At 43.1% G+C, this 23,557-nt stretch overlaps 1 protein-coding gene and 1 long non-coding RNA gene across 4 annotated transcripts in view; one reads left to right on the forward strand and one right to left on the reverse strand.

The window, feature by feature from the left end:
• The window catches only part of CDH2 (cadherin 2), a 117,835-nt gene extending 105,583 nt beyond the window's left edge, over positions 1-12,252 (reverse strand). The window contains exons 1-2 of one of the 2 annotated variants that reach the window (XM_052787707.1): positions 11,456-12,252; positions 416-527 (exon numbers count right to left, since the gene is read on the reverse strand). In XM_052787707.1, the coding sequence (XP_052643667.1) occupies positions 416-527; positions 11,456-11,530 (187 nt within the window). In that variant the 5' untranslated portion in view covers positions 11,531-12,252. Of the gene's footprint in view, positions 1-415; positions 528-10,188; positions 10,432-11,455 lie in introns of those variants that run through there. The other variant, XM_052787706.1, reaches the window with a different exon arrangement.
• A 2,537-nt stretch (positions 12,253-14,789) lies between these two features.
• On the forward strand, positions 14,790-20,494 carry LOC128142073 (uncharacterized). 2 transcript variants are annotated; one of them, XR_008235257.1, is made up of 2 exons: positions 14,790-16,184; positions 16,599-20,494. It is a non-coding gene; the product is annotated as an uncharacterized LOC128142073 (long non-coding RNA). The 2 variants fall into 2 exon arrangements; XR_008235256.1 differs by having other exon boundaries at positions 14,790-16,027.
• Positions 20,495-23,557: the final 3,063 nt, after the last annotated feature.

Genomic DNA, 23,557 nt, shown 5'->3' on the forward strand with positions numbered 1-23,557 from the left:
GGACTGGGTATAAGTGCAATACTTCTATAGGAGAGGTAAAGCAGAAGGGAAATTTTCTTTAATTCCTCATCATTCACACATAGGCTCTAAGTATAGACTGATGGCATACGTGTTGCCAGTGGTAATGAGAAACATCAGTGTGAACGCTGTGCTGAGAAAGAGAATTAGTGGACGATCACGGGAAGATTCGCAAGGCTCAGTATTTTCAAATTATAGTCAAGAGAGATGCATGTGCTACCACTAATGCCAACAGATTTTCCAAGTCCTATGACAGTAATCAAAAAATAATCACAGAGCAGCTGATGTTCTTTCCTGCAGGAGTTTGTGCCCTATTTAAGGATGAAAACACTCCAGAGTGATTTATGGTTACAACTAGAGGAAATAAAAAAAATCAAAACATCTTTTCTAACCATACCGTTGAGAAGAGGCTGTCCTCCATGTACAGTCCTTGACACCACTGCACTGTGAACATCTTCAGGAAATCCAGTCTTGCATGACATATCTTCACAGGTTGCTTTTATAGGTGCCTGAAATGCAAGACAAAATTTATGTAATACTTGCAAGCCTCATTCGCCGGAGAAACATTCCAGTTGGCACATACTCCGTTTTGCTGCTGTCTTGTACAAGCAGCATCTTTGTTTCTGAACAACTGCAATTAGGACTGCGAGGGCAAAGGGTTAATCTTTCTGATAACTGGAATGGAAGGAACAAATCCCACTTGTCTGGTAAGATCTAAATAATACACAATCTTGATTCTTCTGACAACTGAACATTTCCACTAAACCAGACACCAAGACTGAAGGGGAATCATAGGGGGAACAAAAACATTCCTTCCTCTGGAAATAAATGTTGCACAAAACCCATTGGCAACTTTTTCATAGCCAGATTACTTGAGACAAATGACTTCAAACACTGATTTAAAATGCTTTATTTAGAGTATTTCTATGTGAGGCTGCACCAGAACAAGTAAACCAAGATAAAATACTACATTTGCAGTAACTTAGCAGAACTTATATTTGCGTTAGCATTCAAACGGATACCATATAAAGCCAAATGTTTCCCATGCAATCTCCTTCTATTTCAAAGGGACATTAAGTTAAAAGGAAAGCAGTTCATTATTAAATTTGCACAACAAGGGAAGAGCCGAGCCACTGAAACTGTTTGTTCTCACATGTTAAGAAAGTTTCCCCTCAAATCACATTCTTAAAGAGTTTCATAAATGCCTTTTTATTAAGAAATATAATACAGCATTTAGAAACTTGTTTGTTCTGTAGTGTTCCACATTCGGGAGATACTTCTGATAGCCAAGCTCGTTTCCAGGACAGTTTGTTGTGTAGTTGGAAAAAAAAAAAAAAAAAAAAAAAAAGAGATATCCAATTTTCTGTGGCAAAGGACTAAAATTTCTTTTCAGTGGATTGTTTTTGTCTCATTTCAGCACTGCACAAGACAACAGCCCACCTTACATGTGGCTAAATGACCATACATGGCAAAACCCCCTTGCGCTGCAGAAGGCAGAGAGGCCAGCTCCCATGCCAGCCTGGGCTGAGATACATCTGAGAGCCCTTGCACAATCTCAAACACGCCTACATGCCAAGCAAAGGCCTATCCATGTGCATGCCCAGATGTAGTATATGGTCTTTGACAGCACAAGCAACTGTGCTGCTATATCATGCCTAAATCTGATCAAGACTTAAATTAGATTTTCCTTTTTACTTTCCCAGATGGGCTTCCATCAAGTAGACCTACTCAAGGCCATGGAAGCACGTCTGCATACACTTGGCAAAGAAAACCCTACAGAAAACAGAAAAAAAGCAATGGAGAAGGAAGAGATGATGGTGTTATACCCATTTACCATAGTAACCTCAGGGAAAGAGAGCATTAGAGCAGAGGTGGGACAGAAGCATCTCAAACCACAAGGGTTTCCTCAGGGAAGAGGGATCGAGCAGAAGTGTAACCTCTCCACTGATACTCATGACCAAGCTCAACGTGCCAACCCCTATTAGAATAACTTTATCACTAATACAAGGAGGTTTTCATAACACATTGTGTTGCGCTTACACCAACACAATCCTAGCTAAGCAGCCCAACACTGACACTAGCAAAAAAATAAAAATTTTAAATTAAAATTTACTAACTCCCAAGTTAATGCACTATCCAGGTAAGCGCCCAGTAAGAGAACTTGTAATTATCAAGTGTCAGGTTAACTTAAACTGTGGTGTGGATTTAATTGTGACTTAAGTACTACACAGGTATCTCACCTGTGTACAATTATTTATGTACGTTAAAATGTTTATATGGGGACCCTAAAGAGAAAGCAAACATAAAGCAACAGTTTAAGCTACCACAGGACTATGTTACCTGCAAAGCTGGAACTTACTTCTGTAGCTAGGCCCCAAGTCCATCCACACATTGAGTTTTTAAGATAAAAAGATGGTAAATCAAAAATAACTACAATTCCAACTGCCAGTTCCCTCAGCTTTAGAACTCAAATCACAGGTTTGATAAGGCTTCCATAATTTGAAAGAAAAATAGTGAGACTTGTTTAAACGACTGTACAAAAGGTGACCTCAAAGCAAATGTGAAGGAAGAAAAAAAAAAAAAAAAAAAAAAAAAAAGCCTTTCATGGTATCCTTGAAACAAAAAGGTCCTGGGTGGGCAGCTGAGGAGATAGCAGGATTTTTAACAAGTCTGCACTGATGCGCCTGGGAATCTTTCAGCCTTTCCAGCAATCTATATGTACTAAACAGCTCTTATAAACTGAAACAATGCCCACTGAAACAAAGGCTGGGGGACATGAATAGAGAGCCTTCTTTATTCTTTCATTTGCAGCCATCAATTTTATCCAGAAACAAAAGACTGTACTCTGCTCTCAAAAAACAGCCCTTTGTAAAGATTGTTTGAGCATAAAAACACAAGGGAAGGAAGAATTCAAATTTTCAGCAATTCTTAATCACCCTACGTTAAACGTTTTGGATTAAGTAGAAGTTGTAGCTTCAGAAACACTGGGTCATATCAAGTTCAGCCTAAGAGTACTACAAGACCTAAAGCATTTTAACTTTAAACAAAAGAGAATGCTAAAATATTTTTATTCCCTTATCTGGGGCAAAAGGGGAAAGCTAGTGAAGATTATGGGGCACATTATTGTAATTTACAGGATTTTGTGTGATTAGTACAATTCCCAAGACTATTTCAAACATAGTATTACTTGTACATTCATCTACAGAAGGACACTACTTAAACTATCTTTTAAGATGGAAAGCAATTACCTTAGCTTGTACCCATATAAAACCTACTTAATGGAGTTACAAAGCTTTGAACAAGCTCAGCACTTGGAAAATTCTCAAGTACTAAAAGACTTTGCTAAAGCAAAAGAGGGTTACTACTGAAAAACTACTCTGCTTTCCTCATCCTTTATGGCTTATTTAGTAATTTTTAACTGCATAATGAGTAACAAACATTACTATCTGCAGATGCTAAAGAGCTAACGCCTAGTCAAACACAGTGTCAGATCATGCATATAAACTCAGTATTTTAGATCTCAGATTAAATGCAATAGGCAAACTGCAATTATGAAGCAACACGATGTAAATCAGAAGTCTTCTGTCAAAGTTATTATTCAATCAATTAAAAGAATTGGCCATTTCAATATATTTTTGGCAGTTAAGCCTGCAGTTTTCATACCCTACTCTTCGGCTACTTTAGTGTCATATCTAGGTATCTGAGTATCTAGAAACCTGTGGTTTAATTTCAAGGCTGTATTCCAGCTCAATTTAAAAAAATAACCACCAACCAAACAACAACCTGTTGACAATCTCAACTTCATCATTCTAAAGGATCCGTGTTTACATCTTTTTCTAAACACCACCAGTAGGAGTCTTCCAATTATACAGGCCTCACACTTGTAAAAAGATTGTAAATTAAAACAAGAATAAAGCCAGACAGGATTGTTTCACTAGTGTTGACAATTCTGGACTAATACCTCTTTCCAATTTCCACACTTTCTAGAAAGTAGCCACATTTAGAATGCAATTCTGTAAAGAAATATCTATTTAAAAATGCAAGCTCACCACACAACTGTAGAAGCAATTTTGTATCACAACACGCATCCTGAATTTGCAGAATTGGGCTCTTAAACACAGCTTTCAGACAGGCCTGATCTTTTTCTCTCTGCATATGCCATACGCCACTGGAGTTCACTAGTAGCTATTAATCCGAAATATCAAAGTCTCTGCTTCTCCACTGTTTGCATCTGCATGTACTACAACATTAGATTTCTTAATATTGATTGTACCAAAGCGCAAAGGAAGTTGTTTTTGAAAGACTGCTTTCTTTTATACTCAATGTAGCTTACTCCCATAGGAAAATAAGCCTAGATAGTAAAATGAGAAATGGAGGGGTATGCATCAGAGAAAATACCATACTATACAGTTATAATTGGACATAGTACAGCTGCTAGTTGCCAAGTCCAGCCAATTCACAGGGCATTACTGCACGAAGCTCAAAACAATGTCTGACATAATTATACGTATGACAGAGCAGGAACGGGGTATTTGAGTTCTCCCTCCTTAATAACCAACATTACTTTGCAATTATGACAGTAATATTCAACTTAAGCACAGATCACAGAAACATTTGTGAATGTGTTTAAAGACTGGGTAAATTCTGCATTAATTTAAAGGCCAAGATGGTACCCAATACTCATTTACAACTTAGGTAACTCTAGGGATCGTTCTATCCATTTTTAGTTTTGTGTACATACATCACCCGACACAGTGGGATATGCTGTACGAAGTGGGTCTTATTTTATGATAAGCTTCTACTTACTACCATAAGGCACACAAAAGATACTCTGCAGGATTATAGACACATCTCTGAAATGCTTTAGATGCTAAACTTGAAAACGTTCAGCAACTCCTTCTTAATCTCCGATTTGCTGCAGAGAAGAACTGCAACAGTTTACACCCTCACAGTACTCAGTACTCCAGCAAATGTAGTCAAGTACGATTTGTTACCATAGATTGCAACTGGAGAAAAAGAAAAGTGCCTTTCTTTCAAATTGTTCTGGAAGCCAGAAGCTTCCAAACTGGGTGCCAGGATACATCGTCCCAGAGGTCATTCAGTTACAGCAGAAAGGGCTTTCGTTATGCCATCTTCACTTCTAATTAGTGCTCTACTTCATGAACCAGGATATTTTAGATCAGAAAATCCAGCTTCTTAAACCAACACTTAAGGCTCTCAAACACTTTCCCAAAATAACAGGATCTGCAACTTTTATGCTGCCTTCTGGTTTAAAATGAGTTGCCTTAAACCACCACTGGTTACCACAGGTTACCATAGCTTTACAAATTACAGAGTCTCACACACCGTGTTCATAGCCTATTCTGTTAACCCCAACTGAGAGACAACATTCATTTGGTTTATTAAATGCGGAGACATATATTTGGTATACGTCACATAGCACAAAGCCGTAACCCAGTTTGGACTTTCCCCTTTCCCCAACTAGGAGAACATGGACTGCTGCATCTTCCGAGACATGTGGTTCTCCAGACAAGCCACAGCTCCTATCAGAGAAGGATGTCTTAAAATTTCAACTGCAGTAACAAAACCAAATGGAATTTCTGTAAGTCTAAGTCACATTTGTTAATATTAAAAAAACCAAATCAGCCCTCTGTCTGACTATACATGCTCATTTCTCCAAGAGAGGAAACGACCTCTCTCTGATTTAATAATAGCCATTGTATTGCTCACGTTGAACATCTCTGGCCAGGAAAACTGCTGCTAATTCTTACAGGAGGATGCTGCATTTCCCCGACCTTCAGGGGAGGCCTTGCAAGGCCTATCTGGAAGAACTCTTTTGGGGGATCACAAAATTTTAACTATGTCTTCAGCTGCTGGGTGATAATTATATGCTAATTATAAGGAATGGAGGAGACCCTAGAGGAGTCTGTTGGTAAAAATATATTTTTTAAATATGTCAAGGAGCGCCTAGAGGAGAGGATAAACGTGCCTTTTGGAAACATGATATTTAATTAAATACATGAATACTGACTAAAACCAAATAGTTTAAGTGAAACGTTGAAAAGATTTGGCAGCGATATACCTTCCATCTTGGAAGCTGCTGATCCCGTATCTGTTTTCATAAGCTATTTAAAAATAGAAAGCCTAATTTCCCCTCTTTATTCAGATGGAGCTCCCATAATCTTTCAGTGAGAACTGCAGGATCAAATCAAATGATGAATCACACAGATTTTGTAATATACCTCTCAAGATGAATGGCAGCACGGCCCAACACCCAGGTGAAAAAGGTCCCTCGGATCAATCACAAACTACAAACGCGCTTTGGCAAAATACGAATCCTCCCTAAACTCATCCTGCAGTAAAGTACACCTTTTTTCCTCTCCAGACTCACGTCTATGTATGCCAGTATTAACTTGGCCAACCAGTGAGTCTCAGTTCAGTGGTAGGTGAGGAGAAGTGCTATCAAAATTACCATTGCTATTGCTTTCATTACTCTCCACCCCTGCTATGTCCCGCTGCATCCTATGCACAACTAGTGCCAGTGGGTTAGTGGAAGTACACAGCATATTCAGTAAGGACACTACGGGTTCCTCCCATGCTGTATAACAAAAAGCAATTTAAAATAAAAATGCCAGGGAACATTAAAGGTTGCATAGCCTTTGGGGAACAGGCTTGTGTTTTGTATGTGTACATTGTTTGAAATAAATTAAATTTTCATCCTAATGGGAATGCTGGTGTACTACTGAAACTATTGCAAGTTTTCTAAACTTTTTTTTTTAACCTAAAAAAGCATTTGCAAAAACAGTGAGAGACAGAAAGAGCGTTTATCTGGTAAATGATCCTCTTACTGAGGCAAGAAAAGCCATTCAACAATTCCTGCTCCTTACCACATGACAAGAAGTCCCTTACGCAAGACCGTCTGTATTGAGTAAAAATAACTTTACTCACAACTTCCTCAAGCTATTTTTAAATATACCCATGCACTTCTGTCACAACTCAATTGGCTTATGTCTTGCAGTGTTCAGTTATTAAAGCAAATAATAATAAATGAAATTGACATAAAAGCATCGTTGAAACTAATTAAGATGAGACATGATGGGGCTCTTCCAGTGATGTTTCTGGGAGTTCCTCCAATTTCTGGGAGCAGAGAGAAAAACTATAGATGGGAAGTTTTTGAATTACACATTCTCAACTAAATGTAGTTCAAAAACATGATCATTTCAGGCAATATTTTATAAACAGGTATCATAAAACCCTATAAATTCATCTTTCTAGCATATTAAGTTGCATAGTGAGGTAGCAGTACTACCCACGAAGAGAGAAAGCAGTGGAAAACACATACATTTATTAAAAAGACATAAATTGACAATATAACAGAATACATAACTTCAGCAGCAGCATACATATTTCTAGCCTGCTACAACATCTGCTCAGATAACCTGAACTTGTTTAATACACAAAATTATCTCCTGTTTTGACAGCCAACGATTTCAATTCCAAAAATTCACTGTCGACTTAAGCGACCTTATCTGTCCTGTAAGAGATGTAAAAAGCCATTTAAAAAAAAAAAAAGTCTTTTCACAAAATAAATTTAAAAATAATATATCCAGTTTAATATCCAAAGAGATACTTCTATTTTTTCTCAGTTCTGCAATTATCTGAATTTTTGAGGGTGTATCAGTGGTATCACTATCACCTAGACCAGACAGACAAGGATTAGAGAGCTCTTTGCTGCAATATCTTGCCACATTTAACTTTTCAGATAGATTCTTTGAAGACAAAGCAAAATCAGAACAGAAAGATCTACATCCAAAAAGCCTGAGCCACTCACATAACTACCCTGTTCTGGGGCTTATGCAAAGCATTATAAAATGCATTCAGTTCACTTTGAAATGAGTTAATGATGTTGGAGTCTGATTTGCTAAAGAGAGACACCCTGAAACTCGTTTCTGTGCTTTATAGAATCACATATTTACGCTATTACTTAAAATAGACTGATTTAAAAAAATTAATAATCTAAGACGCAGGTGTATTATGAGAGACAGAAGATGAACCCACAATAGCAGATCTCACTGCCACTTCTGCACAAAACAGCATTAATGTCTCACCCCAGTTCTGCCAGCGACTACTGCTGGGGGTAGTTACAAGAAGGGTACAGCTGGCAAGAAATGCCATCGCCGGATTCTCAGCAGAGGCAGCTTAACAAGAGTGTCATTCAGGGTAGTAGCTTTATCACCTGAATATATTCGCCAAGACCTGGAATAAGACCAAAACTGCCTGCAGAGGTAATAACTTACATCCTCTGTCATTGTAATTCAAATTCAGACCAGTCACCTAGGCACGAAAGGCTCCAAAACTGCTTTATTGTTTACTTGTTCCTGATTTAGAAATGGACAACATGCACAGAGTGATCCAATCACCTTATACATTTAAAAAAACTATTCCCTTTTTGAGCACTTAATTTCTACTCCCCCTTCCCTTTCACTTCCAACTCACACTAATTTCATTCCTCTAAACTCATGCTACCTTTCCCATTGCTTCTTCAACCTTGCTGTTATCCCAGTTCCACAAACTGGAACTGTCATTTTGGCCAGAAAAGCAAGCCTCGCTCCTTTTATCCTCTCTTCTGTCAGGTTTTTTCACATAATACTTCCAGGCTCATATTGATCTGTTAACCAGCAACATAAAGTGCAGTCTTCATTCTCTTACGTCCCATACACATTACATATTGCCAAAAATCTAAAGTCCTATTTCCTGAATATAAACAGCATCCACAGATCTGCCTTAAAACCTGCTTCCAGTTACGATCTTTCAAGGAATTCTGTAATGATGGCTTTTCTACATCACTGACAAATAACAAAGTGATCAAGAACTCCAGAAAATAAAGGTAGATAGCTCTTGTGTCACAGAGAGGAAAAACTACGTAGAAAGGTTCAACATCTCAAAAGAACCTGATACAGATAACCTTTTACAGACCAAAAGTAGTAGGTATGATGACAGGGGGCGGAGGGAAAGTTAGCACTGCATCTAGCTTGTGAGGGTTCTTTGCAGTATGCATGAGAGACGGAAGAAAAAAAAAAAAGCTTTTGAAATGAAAGCATTGTACAGACACAGGTCTATAAATCTGATTTCATACCCAAGTTCCAATTTTGTTACACACTATTAAAAATCAACCCTAACCTGATTTAATGGATACCCAAACAAGGGGGAAATTGGATTCCCCAACCGTAACGTGCCAGTGACACTGAGTGATACATAAAAGCAATATGGCTAGTTCCTGTCCTTAATTCATAGCTTGTGCTTTAATTTCAAACCTGTCCTGGGTAGAAAAAAAGATGGAATAAAAGCTTACTGCAGTATTTGTGCTTTAAAGATTTATTGAGATAGGAAGACTAAACAGAACTGAAAGCACATACAAATAAACAGCACACAAGGACTTGCCAAAAAAAAAAAAAGAAAAGCTGCATGTACAGATCTGCAGAGATATTAGCATTTAGAGGAGGGAAAAAAAGGCAAAAAACCTAAACCCAACCGAAAATTAACCAGCACAAAAAAACAAGCCAACAAAAAAGCAAAACACAACACGACACTCAAAAAAACCAACACAACGACAGCCCGTAAGGGGCACATCACAAGTTTCTGAACAGGGTGGCTGCTTTCACATGGAAGACGCTCATGCCCAGCCGGACACTCCTGTGTCACGCCAGCCAGCCCGCCCCGCGTCCTCTTAAGGGAAAATCCCCAGCTGCCGTGGAGCAGCGTTTCAGCACCTCGCTCGCCTGGTGCGAGTCACCACCCCCCGAGAGCTGTTTAGAAACTGCGGGGAAGGAGTCAGCCGCCCGCGGACCCCGTGAGGGGACGGGGGTGTCGGAGAGAGCGGGAAGAGGAGACGGCGGGACGGACGAGCGGGCTCCTCCTGCCCCCGCTGCGGCGGAGGCGGCGGGGCGGGCGGGGGCAGCGGGTGCGCTGCACCATGGACAGTGGCTGCCGCCGCCGCCGCCGCCTCCCCCTGCCCTGCGCCAGCCGCCGCAGGCGCGGCGGGAGGGCGCCCCGGCACCCCGGCCCCGCCGCCGGCCTCGCCTCAACCCGCTCCCCCGGCCCGCCAGAAATGCCCCAACCGTAAATACCATTAAGAGGCGATGATCTGCGCCATCTGTCCCTCAGACTTACCGCCCTCTCCACCCCGGGCGCCGCGCCGGATACGAGCTCAGCGAGCACAAAGCGAGGGGGGAACCCACCGCCACCCTCCCCACCCACCCGCGGCCTCCGCTCGGGGTCCCCCCGGCTGCGCGCTCGCTCCGGACACCCCGCGCCGCCGGAGCCCGGCCCTAGCCTCGCCACCGGGCGGGAGCCCGGCCCAACCACCGCCCCGCAGGCGCTGCTCTCGCTGCCCCATCCGGGATCCATTTTGTCGTCCCCATACAACGCCCAGCGTCCCGTCAGTCCCACCTCACCCCAGACTCCCCCCGTGCAGGGGCGCCGGCGCGCAGACCCCTACTTTCTCCACGGCGAGACCCCCCGGGGCACCCCGGCCGGCGGTGCCCGGAGCTGCGCCGCACCACGGGGCTCTCTGCCCGGGACCTCGCCGCTCGGGGCAGGCGGGGAGCTCGCCCGGGCCGCCCCGGCGAGGCCGCCGGGGGGAGGCAGCAGGAGGACTTTGCTAATAATAAATTAAACACTTCGGAGCCCGAGCCCGTCCCAGTGGAAATTCCCGTTAACGGCAGGGGGTGGGGAAGCCCAGCGCCCAGGCGGAGGCTGATTAAATTCTTCCCGGGAAGGGATTAGCGGGCACGGCAGCCGGGGGTGGCCGAGGCGCGGCCCGCAGGGACTGCTGCCCCGCGGCCCCCAGCCGCCCGAGGAGGGGCGCGGGGGCTGCCCCCGCCCGGCACCTCTCCGGCACCCCCGCACCCCCTTCCCCACGCGGGGCGGAGGGGGCGATGTCCGCTCCGTCCCTCTACTCCGGTACTTTGTCCCCCACGCTCACCGCGGGGCCGAGGTCCCGTCCTGCTGCCGGCCGAGCGGATACCGGACAGCCCCCCCCCCCCACCTCAGGCACCTGCTCTCCCAGGAGCGAGGGGGGGAATCCGCGTCCCCTCAGCGGCGGCGCCCGCACCCCTCACGCCCCGGGGACCCCCCTCTCCATCTCCCTCTCAGCCGGTGCCGGCCACAAGCTCCCCTTTCCCCGGAGCACGGCGCCCGGCGGCGGGGCTGCCCCCGAGCAGGTGACTCCGCGCCAGCGGCCACAAGCCACCCCGGGGCACCCCGGCCGCGGGGGCAGCGGCGGCGGCCGCCTTCCCCTACCCCCTCCCCGAGACCCCCACCTCGGCGGCGGAGCCCACCCCCCCGCCCCCCGGCTCTCCCGCCTTCGCCGGGCACCGCCGCCCGCAGGGGAACAAAGAGACGCAGCCCGGCCCCGCTCCCCGCCGGCGGTGCTTACCTGCTGCAGGGCCGCCAGCAGCATCAGCGCCAGCGGCGGCAGGATCCGCGGCGGCGCTCCCGCTACCCGGCACATGGAGGCGAGGAGGGGCGGCGGCAGGGCGGCCCCCAGCAGTCCCGGAGCGCGGCTGGAGCCCGCGGAGCGGGGCGAGGGGATCAGCGGGGAGGGTCGGGCAGCGGCAGCTGCCGGGGGCTGCGGACGGCGTCTGCCCCCGCCTGCCGGAGCCGGCTGCCGCGGCGCTGGCTGCCGGCTGCCGCTCTAGCTCATGGGCAGCGATGCAGCGGGGGAAGAGAGAGACGGAGAGAGAGAGGGGCGGAGGATGGGTGAAACTCAGCTCTGGGTCAGGCTGCTTTTCTCTCTGCCGAGCCCCCTCCGCGGTGCAGAGGGTGGGCAGGGAAGAGGAGGAGGAGGAGGAGGATGGGCGAACAAAAGGCTGGGAGATAAGAAAGAAGTAGTCGCTGCTGCTGCGAGGCCGGTGCGGCGGTGGCGGCTCCCCTCGGCTGGCTGCCTTCCCCACGCCTGGATCGTGCCCGCCTCGCTCCTCCCGCCGGTGCCCCCCAGCGAGCTCGGGCAGGCGGCTCCTCTCAGCGCCTCAGCCCGGGCACGCCAGCACCACCGCTCCTCCGGCCCCAGCCCTGCTGCATGCTCGCCCCGCACTTTCTCTCTCCCTCTTTCTTCTCCTCCCTCCACCCCTCCCCCTGCAGGCAAAACCCTCCGCTGAAGCACAATGATAACAATACCCCAGCAGCCTCTGCCTGCCGTGCCTGTGTGTATGCGCTCGCCCGGTGCCTGCCTGCCTGCCTGCCGCTGCTGCTGCTGCTGGCAGCTCCCCCTCCACCTCCCGTCGCTCCCTGTCGGCCGCACGGCCAATGGGATCGGCACGGCGAGCGCCGGGGATCGCTGCTGCGTGCAAATAGTGCTGCCCCTCCTGGGTCCCCGGAGAGCCGGCGCTGGGGGCAGCGGGGCAGGCGCGAACGCCAATTCACCCTGCAACGCCAACAGCTAAGGGGGGGGGGGGGGGGAATAAATCCCAACCCACCAACTTGGTGTGCTGCAATTGTTTGGGGGGCGAGGGGAGAACTTGCTGGGGAAGGAAAGACCCGTCCCCGCTGTGCTCGGTAGGGGACGGTCGATGCAGCGAGAAGCTGCGGGGGTGCCGGTGGTGCCCAGCCCGGGGGCCGTGGGACGCCCCTGCCCGCCACCCGGTGCCGGCGGCTCGGCAAGTTTCTCTCAACTGTTACTGCCTAGCGGGTTAGCTTTTTTTTTTCTTTTCCTTTCAGTTTTTAACCCTCCACACTCCTCGTCTCACTCCGTTTGTGGTTCTTTTTCCAAACTACCTGCTGAATTTTATTAGCAGATGTTTTTAAAAGCTTGGCCAGGGTTGCAGTCCGCGGTCCAAAAAATGTCAACGTGCATAACGGAACTAGGGAGTGTTGCTGAGTGAACAGTTATAGAAGCAAGTGTCAGTGCTGGGTCATTTGCAGAGCTGGCAAGGATTTTCTCTCGCCCGCAGGTCACTGAGCAAAGTTATTTTGTGTCCATGCATCAGAGCTCCTATCCTGGGACATAATAAGGGGAGGATTTGTAAGCATTGGCCCCTAGACAATCTCATGAAGCGTTGATTCGAAATGGTGCGTTATTTATTTTAAAGCATCTTATTTTACACTTGAACTTGCGAGAAAAATAGTGGGTTTTGTTGGTGGTTTTTTTTTTTTCCCCACTGCCTTAGAAAATAACGCAAAACGCCATGCTCGTGTTTTGAAAGGAAACAGCGGATTTGCTTTTGTATTTTGTCGGGGAAAGGCGGGGTAAGTACATGCTTCTACGATACTGATTTCATTAGCTTCGAAATTGAAAATAGCGGTTACTTGCGAGCTGCGATGCAGCTGTTTACCCAAGTCAGGGGAGGGGGAGGAAAGGCCAGAAGCGGCGGGGGAAGATGCGCGCCCGCCGGTGCCGGAGCCGGTGCCGCTTCCGCGGGGCAGGGCAGGGCCTGGGCAGCCGGCAAGCCAGGCACCACCTGCAAGCATTAAAAGCCAAATGAGACTCAGCCGAGGAGAGGCAGCCCCAACTAGAAAAACAGCCCCCTCCCTCCTTCTCGCGCCCTCTTTAAGGTTGTAGCCTATGAAATTGTACCGAAGCCAACAGTTGTGAAGAATAATAAATGAGGGAAACAGTATCTGGTAATGAGATTCGGCATTAAAATTTAGCCCAGGACTGAAAGTAAGCAAGAAGGGCACAGCTGATGTTTAGGTCCTGTTACAAGGAAGAGTTTCCCAGGTTTGCACCTGACAGAGCATATGTTCTGTCTTTTTAGCAATTCTAATGTCTTTGCTTGGATTTAGATTTATGAAATGGTGACTTTCCCTGAGTAACAGATTCCTGTTTGTATTTTCTGGTAGGTAGATGTAATATTAGCATTTATTAATGACTGTATTTGAGCATTTATTCACTCTTACAAGTGTTCTACAAAATGCAAAGCACACGTTATAAACAACTCCATAAACCAACTGTCCAATGAGAGTAATTACCTATCATCTAAATGAGCCTGGCCTCTCATATCCCTCAACCCATCCATCCCTAAAGGCCTGAAAAAATAAAAGGCTCTGCGGCATATCTGGAAGGTTACCAGATCTGAGCTCTGGCTGATGCTTCTTATGGTTCTGCTGCCGGCTTTAAATTTACTTAGCAGAAACAGTAACGCTGGCAGAAAAATTGCTCTTGCCAACATCGTTTTACTGAATCTTTTAGCCTTGAACAAGTTTCTATCAAGCAGTTTGCTTCCCTCATTTACACGGTCGTAACCAAAAGTTTCCTCTGGGTCATAGAAATTCCTAGTTCTGGGTACTGTGATAAAGAGAAACTAAGAGAGCAGGGGTGGGTTATACCTTTTGAGGTATAATCTCCGCACCACATCTCTTTTTGGGTGAGAGGCATATATTTGGGAGAGCAGAGCAGAAGAGAAACTTGTGCATTGCTTCCAGACATGCCTGATTCCTTAGGGTTTATGCTATTCATCTGTAACATAAGCCCAAGAGAACAGGGGTTTTTTGTTGTTTGAGGTTTTTTTTCTCCAGAAATAATCTAGCATTAAGTAGGCATAGCTGGAGATACAGCATTAGAACTGCTACTAGACTGAGATCATCAACCCTTTTCACGTATATCATGGAAAAGCCAGCAAACGGTGGCAATTTCTGGCCAAGATTCAAACAAGTGATTTAGAACTCAAAGGGTTTATCTCATAACTCAGCCACAGATTGCATTTATGAGTGTGTTTTAAGCAGTATAAAAATAACGGACATAAGTTAATGTTCAACCTAGGAGATCTCAAGGGCTTCCAGAAAAACCTTGTTAAAATTCCATGATTAAGTTGAAGAGAGGATTAGGGTAATTCCCATGTTAGTCATGGAGTTGAGTCTCTCTTTCAACTTGTCCAAATTAATTTTCATTCCTAGGGTTCATAAAAATTCTGTAAAAAATGAATGTTTTCAATTTGGAACATACTAGATTCCTCATGGCTTCAAATATTTTGGAAAAAAAAGACCTTTTCCCTTGTGGGTCTATCCTTACATTTAACCTGCAAGGTACTGCCACTACTTCTCTCCTCAATTCAAATTATGCAAATTAAGCACTTTACTGACAGTTTAAGCCTTGATCTGACAAACATTTATACATGTGATCTCAGCAAATTGAGTCACAATGCACACAGGCATACCACTGTTCTTATGCCTAAGTATTTACAAGATGGAAGGATAAATGTACGGAGCAAAAGTATTAAGGCCATATTAGTTTACCCAGTTTCCTTGCATTCTTTATTACATATGAAAGAACATTTTTATTTGTTAAAAACCCCCTCACCTAATTAATGGGTTTGAGGGCATTCAATGCTTATTACTGAGTTTTATCACAATAGTGGAAAAAACAGTGGTTGTTTCTTTCTATGACATGAAGGCTGCACACACTATCAGCTAACCCAAATTCCTCGGCATATTCTTTTAACAGAAGAGGAACAAGCACTAACAAAACCAAAAATCCAACTTCTAGGACAGTGGTTTTTAACTTGGGCTCTGTGGATCCCCTGAGACCCCAGACTTATTCTGAGTAGTCTGTGACAGGCAACAGGGAAAAAGCAAATTTGTATATTCTATATAGCAAGTTCACACATGTAAAATTCCTACGCGGGGGGAGATTTTGCAGAATTGTAAGATTGTTAGTCATTGGCAACACTTGAAAATGATTGTTTAAGGAAGTAGATAATCATGCATAGCCAGAGAGAATGCAGTTTTATGGAGATAGCATCAAGTGGGAAAGAAAAACTGAGCGGCACAGGTGTCAAAACAGCTTAAATATTTTAAAAATTGGGATAATTAAAACATTGTTGTTAGTGCTGCTGTCTTTCTCATATTTCAGTAAAATAAGTAGCATCCTTTGAATTATCTGGTCTGAGTGTTTTTTCTAAATATGCTTTTTCATGTTGATAACCTATGTGAACTAAAAGCCCTGTAATTTCTAATTGTCCTTTTATTTAGGGAAATAGTCTCAGAAAGGGGGGAAAAAAAGGCAGTCTTAGTAGTAAGTAATCTTTACTTGACTATATCTTGTAATTTGGTACAGAACTTAACCAAGTTATCCTCATGGACTTTTCTGGCATGATCATTACCTAACATGTGTAGCCCTGCATGTTTCTCCAGCCTGTTTCTTACATCAAGACAATGCAAGACATGGAAAGGTAACTACTGCCGCGGTAGCTTGTGGGCTGTTCTGCTCAAATTTGAAAATCAGCTGGGCTAGGATGGAAGAATGTTGTATACAGCAGTTCTGTTTCTGCTTTAGCAACCCTTGGCAACATCAATCTCTTTCTATTGCTATGTATGTGTGTATATATATATATGATTTCGTGGAAGAGCATGTTTTTTTTCCTTTTTCTGATAGCTAAATTGTATCTGTCACCATAGTTATGTTTCTGTTAATTGCTGGTAACTTTTGCAAAGGATTTCTCTATGGAGAAGAAGCTGAGCATATGTAATCCAGATGTGATACAATATATTTGCATATTGTGTAATTGGCTTTATGTCTATACCCTCAGTGTGATGATTTGGGAATCAACATAGTCAAGCGTAGTGCCTGTAATTCATTCTTCCAGGGATCTCATTCAGCATCACTGCCCGGTGCCTGCAAGCTGTTTGGTCTGGAGAGTTACTATTGAAAATCAAGATAGAGAAGAAGATCTTCTGATCATCTGATCAGCGTAGCATCTCTATTCAGTTGGATATCTTCAACAAACAAAAAAAAATCTTTTCCAGAACAAGGCCTTAATCATATGGTATGATAAAGGGCTGAAAGGGTGACAACTTGTAACAAGGGCCTATGATAATTTCTAATCACCACAAAAGAAAGTTTTACAGTTTTGTAGAACTGCTTCATATCGAATAGGCTGCTAGAAGGAGATGGACTTGCCTTTTAAAAAGCTAGCTTCAGTAAATAAATTTATTTTCTTTTTAATTTGCTGATAATTCACTTATTTGAAGTATTTAATTTTTCTTGATTGGCTTTCCAATGAAATCAAGTAATCATTTTATTGTCTTGGGATCAGAAGTCTTACTTTTTTCTGACTCATGCAGTCTGCAGAGTCCTGGACTCCCTCCTTAGCCATAGCCAGAATTCACTGGTGTGAATGAACCTGTTGGCTTCTCTGAAAATGTATGTATGTAACACCTACAAAAAAGAAACACTGGAAATTTCCAGAAGAAATTTCATAATACTCCTGACATCTAGGTAATAAAAATTAAGAAACCGGAACCCTAATTGTTTATTTACAAATTGTTTATTGTTAATGTACTTTAATGAAATTGTAATAATTTGCTTTATGTTAAATTATGTTAATCTGCTTTGATGAAATTGTAAGAGCTGTCATGCGATTGTCACTTTCATTATAAAACAGAATTTTTAACACCTATAGTTAGATTTGCCTAATATTTTCTATCCCCAAATCTTATTTTCATTAACTATAATATTTCCTTTTTTAGATAACAAGATTGAATTCTGTGGGCTGGTTGGCTGTTTCAAGCCAAGTGCTTTTTGAAAACTTCAGAAAAATCCTTTGTCCTTTTTGAAGAATGAGATCAAGGAAAATATGTCTTTTTATTTTTGTTATAAAATTCTTACTGCCATCTCACTGAGGGATTTTACTCCAGGCTCTGGAGCATAGACTTTAACTTTGGGAGGAGCATGATTCTTATGTTGACGTTGTGCCTTTTTCAATCACTGTTAAAGTTGACCAAAATCTGGCATTGTTACAGATCTGAAAATTATGTTGTTATAGTTCAGAAGAGTTTCACATCTCTATCCCCTGATGGATCTGTCTGCATCTAATATACCTCTTATTCCCCCAACAACTGCTGTGTTGCAAAAGTTCTGCAAACAAGCCATCTTCATAGAACAAGTCAACGTCCCCTATTTGGAGACTGGAGGAGCTGCTCTGGAGTTTCCAGTGCTTTCTGTTATATTAAGCACCTGAAAGATGGTAGAGACTCTATTTTCATGAGTTGGTTGCTCCCCTTGAAAGGCCCCAACAGCACGGAGGAGGAACTGGGTCTGACTGAGCTATCAAAGGGTAACTAACTGAAGGAAAGGGTTGAGACAATGCTTCTCTTGGATGCAATACTGGGAAAAAAAATCGTAATGCTTTAAGATTCCCTCACAAAACAACAGAAACATATGGCTTCCTCCAGAGAAGAAACTGTTGTCAATATAAGCTGCAGTTACACTTCACAGATACCTTCCTTTGATGTGGATTATAATAGTGATAATTATGTTTTCCATAGAAAACATGAAGGTAGAATATAAAATGGCCCAGCATGATAATATAATTGATATGCTGTTGATACCCTTTTCTGCCTCAAGGAGAGAAAACACAATTACAAAAACTGAGTTTTAGATCACAGTCAATGTTCCCCAAAATTGCAGATGAAGATAAACATATTACATGGTTTGTTCCAAGGATTCAAGAAGTTTAGAGCATTTAGAAAGTTAGGAAAGTGTGGATTCAAGCATCTGAAAAATTGTTTTTATTGACAAGTAGATTAATAATAGTAGTGCTCTTATTAAAAGCGTTTACAATTTGTCTGCAGAAATTCAATCCAAGTTAAAATTTGACACGCAGTGAAGTAGCCATGCAGAAATATTTTCCATACTTTCAGAGAAATCTGATGATTAAAAAAAATCTTCCTGGTTTTTGAATAATTTTTACATTAGTAGGACTTCAAAATGGCTTTATTCTCTAAAATGACATTTTGGAGATCTTCTTTCTGTTTTCTAGTAATGCAAGCCTAAAATATCCCCAAATGCTACCTGAATTTACATGACTGGATCATTAACCTGAACTTTAGGAAGTCTCTAAACATTTAGTCATAGGGGACAAATATTCTCCCTTGGTTACGTTAGACTCCTAGCAGCCTGGAGACTGGGGGTTTTGTCCTCACAGTGCCAGGTACGCCCTGTGGAAAGTCTGAGCTCTGCGGACACAGATGTGTCCGAAACTAAGCTCTTCAAACCAAAATAAGCTTTTTCCTGTGGCACTGTGGTTTGCTACTGTTAACAGCTGCCACCTTGTCTCTTTCCAAGAGGTCTCCATCCCCAGCGCTGAGGGGATCATGTGCTTGTACCCCTCTTCACCAGTTTGCTGTCTACTACGTTAGTTCGAACTCGCCACCAGTGTGAGCTGAACAGCTGAGCTATGCCCCCAGGTAGCTACTGGGCAGTGGATTAGAAAAAAAGCATAGTGACTCTGAGGCCAAGGGGCAGGAGGGTTGTTTGGATTAAGGTGTTAACAACTGTCATGGCAAGATGAGCCAAGGCTCCTCTGTCAAAGCCCTAAATCTACGTCATTCCTCTTTATAAACCCCACTCTGCTGCTTCTGACCTTAGGATCAATGGGAGTTGCTGAGTGCTCGTCATTTCTGAAGGTTAGTCCATTTTTTTCCCAGAGTCTTAACAAAAGTATTTAGGAGTTGAAATTAAGGTTTTGTTGGGTTTTTGGGGGGTTGCTTTGCTTTGTTTTGGTTTTTTTGGTTTTTGTTTTTTTTTTTTAAATTGTAGCCCCAGATTTGTTTCTATGTTAAGGAGCACAATGCAGTACATGTGCAGATTCTGAAAATAAAAAAATAAATTAATAAATAAACAAACAAATAAATAAATCAATCTAGTTCTTTGGCTTTAAAATAAAATCTCTTACTTTTTCTCCACTGCTAATGGATCACATCCACTGTTTTTTATATTTTCTGAAGTCAGAAGGAACCATTTTCATAATTTAGTTTGACCTTATCAAAACATAGGCTTAAGAATATTGCCTAGTGATTTTCCTAACAGGGCCAAGAACTTGTGCAGAGCAAGGGCATGTTTTTGAGGCAGACATGGAAGCTTGATTTAGAGTGACAGAATCCACCACAAGTCTTGTTACAGTTAAATTTTCCCGGTGAATACGGTTCTTCTGTGGAAAGTCTTACTTCACAAGTCAGGGACAGACACTTTTTCCACCTAGGTCTTTCTTTGAACCACTTTGGAGAGGGTGCAATATCAGCTGCTGCTCTAACCTCATCTGTTCACAGTTCCTGAGCTGCAGGCAACAGCAGGGAGCTCAGCATGGGCTAAACACCCAAGCATTCACTTTGATTTGCAGAAGGATTTTGCATCCAGCGCTGAGCTTTGTGCTTCTGCTACCTGGTCTAATGCTACTGCAGTGGAATCTACATTGCATAGCAGTTACTGCACAGACAAGAATAGTTTTTGCAGAAAAACAAATAAACATTGAAAATGCTTATATGCCTCACACGGTTTGTAGTCAGTCATTCTTTATGCATGCTTGTGATTTACCTTAAAATTGTTAGATTGGAATGTTATATACCCTAGATTAAATGAACAAAAGTCTATAGGCTGACCTTTGATGTAATATTGGTTATAAAACACTGCTGAAGTAGTTGCTGCTTGAACATTTTTGTTTGTTTGTTTTTTAAAATAAATCCAATTTTCACTTAAAAATTACTGGTGATGGAAAGTCTAATGTCACCTGTACTAAGTTGTTCCAGTGGATGATTACCCTTCTCTTTAAAAATGTCTATGTCATGAGTAGGCTGCATTTATCTAACTTGTCTAATTTCCAGGCATTCACTCTTGTTACTTCTTTCAGCATTAAGCTAAATAGTTGCTTTTTCATCTGTCTGTTCCCTGTATTGGAACTACAGACCAGTTACCTTTGATAAGTCAAAACTTTTCCTTGTTAAGCTAACTAAATCAAAGTCCTTGAGTATTTCATTAAAATACATAGTTCCCAATCATTTAAGAAATGTTCCAGTTCTTCCCTCACCCCTAATTTTTAACATGCTGCTTGAAATGTTGGTGCTAGAACTGCACGCTGTATTTCACCGGCAGCTGTAGTCATTTGAAAAACAGAAATAATACACATACCAGATTCCTACTCAATGTTCCCATGTTAACAAATACAGCGATCACATTAACCTTTTCATCACACTGTTGCTTTGGTTATCAGACGACTCCCCAGTCAGAACCACAGTTTCCCAAAATAGTGTTCCTTGCTCTGAAACACACCCTTCAGTATTTGTTCCCAGGCATCTGACTTTTACAGGAAGAACCCTCATTTTCCTTCGTGCTGAAGCTTTTGTAAATACATTCTTTGCAGCTCCACTCCTGGCAGTCTTCCACTTCCATCCCACGCTCATCACTTTACGTCTCTCCGTATTCTCTCCTCACACTGATTTGGAGTCATCATGACCAGATTGCCTCTACAAATAAATGCCCTTGGGAAGCCAGGAGTGCCCCACTCCACTGCTAAGTAATAGCAAGTTCCCATATCCATTAAAGCAGCCATGTCCTCTTTGATTCTGCCTGAACATGTCCTAGGCTTCTGAAGAGAAGCATGTGTAATCCCACCTGGAGATGAGTCAGTAAGTTGTAAACACATACGAGATTTTCAGAACTAGTGAAGGAATCCCTCTGAATCTGGGCCTTGTGTCAATGGCTAAGAAGTGGCAACAGAGAAACTGAAGGATGAGGGGACCAGAAGAGGACTGCTGATCATGGCCATGCCACAGCTGTGAGGAGCTGGATCGTGGTTGCATCAAACCAAAGAATTATGTGGTGTTTAGTTATCCATAAAACCCACAACGGATATGGTCCATTTGCATTGCTGTACCTTTGCATTGTCTGCACTAAATGCCAGGCCTTGGGTTGGCTTGGAGTTTTGTCCGTGCATATTACTCTGCCTCACATCTGTTCCTTCCTGGTGCTGTTACTTCCCAAGAGTCAGGGTGCTGTGTAAGCTCCATAAGCTTCAGCCTGGACTGGATGACTCTGCTGAGCAACATTTAAGTTTTGGAAAGGGTTCATTCTTTCAGTGGCTTCTGCACATTTTGCGCACGCATCCATATCATGACTCAACCCCCTCAAATCACAGTACTGGCTTTTCTTGAGGAGTGGTAGGGAAACAAAAATCTGGCAATTATTGCCGCTGAAGACAGTATTTTGCTGGGTGCTGGCCAAAAGCAAACTCTTGACCATTGTTTACAAATACAGAGGTAAGCCTTTCTCCCTCCTGTGTTCTTAAAGAGTTTAAACATTTGGGGGATTTTAACTGCTCTATTTTCCTTTGACAGCAACTTTGTGAGGCAGGTAAACAGCCATTCATACTCTTCTCCCTTTCAACTCCAGTGAATACATTGTGTGAATGAATACAAGGCTGTAAAAGGTGTAATATCCATTCACAGTATCTCCCCCAAAATATCTTAATATTCCCACTGAAGCAAGTGGCATATCATTTAGAAGGTGCACATTTATAAATAGTTTCTAAATTTGTTTTCTTCCTGGTATCACATGTCCAATAAAGCTAAAGAATGCTGTATAAGCTAATTTCAACATGTGTCTTCATCCTAACTGATAAGTATTCCTTAATGTGAGGCTCATTGTGGAATAGGTATTTCCTTCAATTAAATCCTGTGAGAATCTTTTAAAAGTTGCACACTTCTGAGACCTGGTCTCCTGGTCATCATTTCTCGTGCGGAGAACAGGCAAATGGGATTTATATGTGCTGAAGTGTCACTTCAGTATGGAGATGGGATGTGGCTACAGCTTACACTTGGACTTGGGGAACTGAAAGTGTTTGTGAGTTCTCCACTTTTCCTCCAAAAAGCTGACAAAACAGGACTTTGGAGGAAAAAACCGAACCAAATGTGATGCTTTGCAGGGGAATGATGCTTATTGTGACGGATCCAGCATGAAAAATAGTGAAAAAACGTTGGCTCATGGTTTCATTAGTGTGCTTGTTTTTTTCCTGCTACTAAGATTTCATAACATAAACAGCCAAAATCACATTACAGAGACAATTCAAACATAAGGAGAGATTTTTAAGACATTGCAAACTACTTGCTCTTAAACAGTTAATGCAGAATGCTATTAATTTTGCAGTGTATTTTATAATTATTTGTAGGTGTAATAAAAAGGAACTGAAAGCTAAGGTGCCCAGACTTCAAGGAAGAAAAACTCTCCTGTGCCTGCTCAGATAGTTAGTATTTCCCTTTACCATTCCAGCAGCTGGAGTGCATCTATGGTTGGGAGTAAGATGAGGAAAAGATCATGATAAAGAGCACCCTTGTGCATCTTTCCAGTTTGCCTATTGGTTGTCTTGAGTAAGATCCTTCTATACCTCAGGAAAGTCTTGCCTCTGGGTAGCATCCTCAAAAGTAAGAATAGCTTTGATGAATGCAGAATACTGTTAGCAATCATCTAATTAGTTTTCTTTTTTCTACCTACCCACCAAAGTCTAACATTGCTGGTCAAACACCCAGCTACTGTCACAGAAACTTTAAGTAGGAGAGAATACTTTCAAATATAGCTCAGCCTCTCAAGGGAAGTCAAAAGAAATCCCAAGGTAGAAGAGAAGCTGGAAATGGCTCCCCCAAAACTGCAGAGGAGGTGGGAAAAGGGAAAAGGATTATTTTGTGTTGTTGGCACTGATATGAAGAGGGGTCACCAAGTGCCTGTGGTATTTCTGTCATGCTGCAGCTTGTGTAAAGGGGGTAGTTCTTCTCCATT

The sequence above is a fragment of the Harpia harpyja genome, chromosome 5 (assembly GCF_026419915.1).
Source record: "Harpia harpyja isolate bHarHar1 chromosome 5, bHarHar1 primary haplotype, whole genome shotgun sequence".
Taxonomy (NCBI): Eukaryota; Metazoa; Chordata; class Aves; order Accipitriformes; family Accipitridae; genus Harpia; species Harpia harpyja.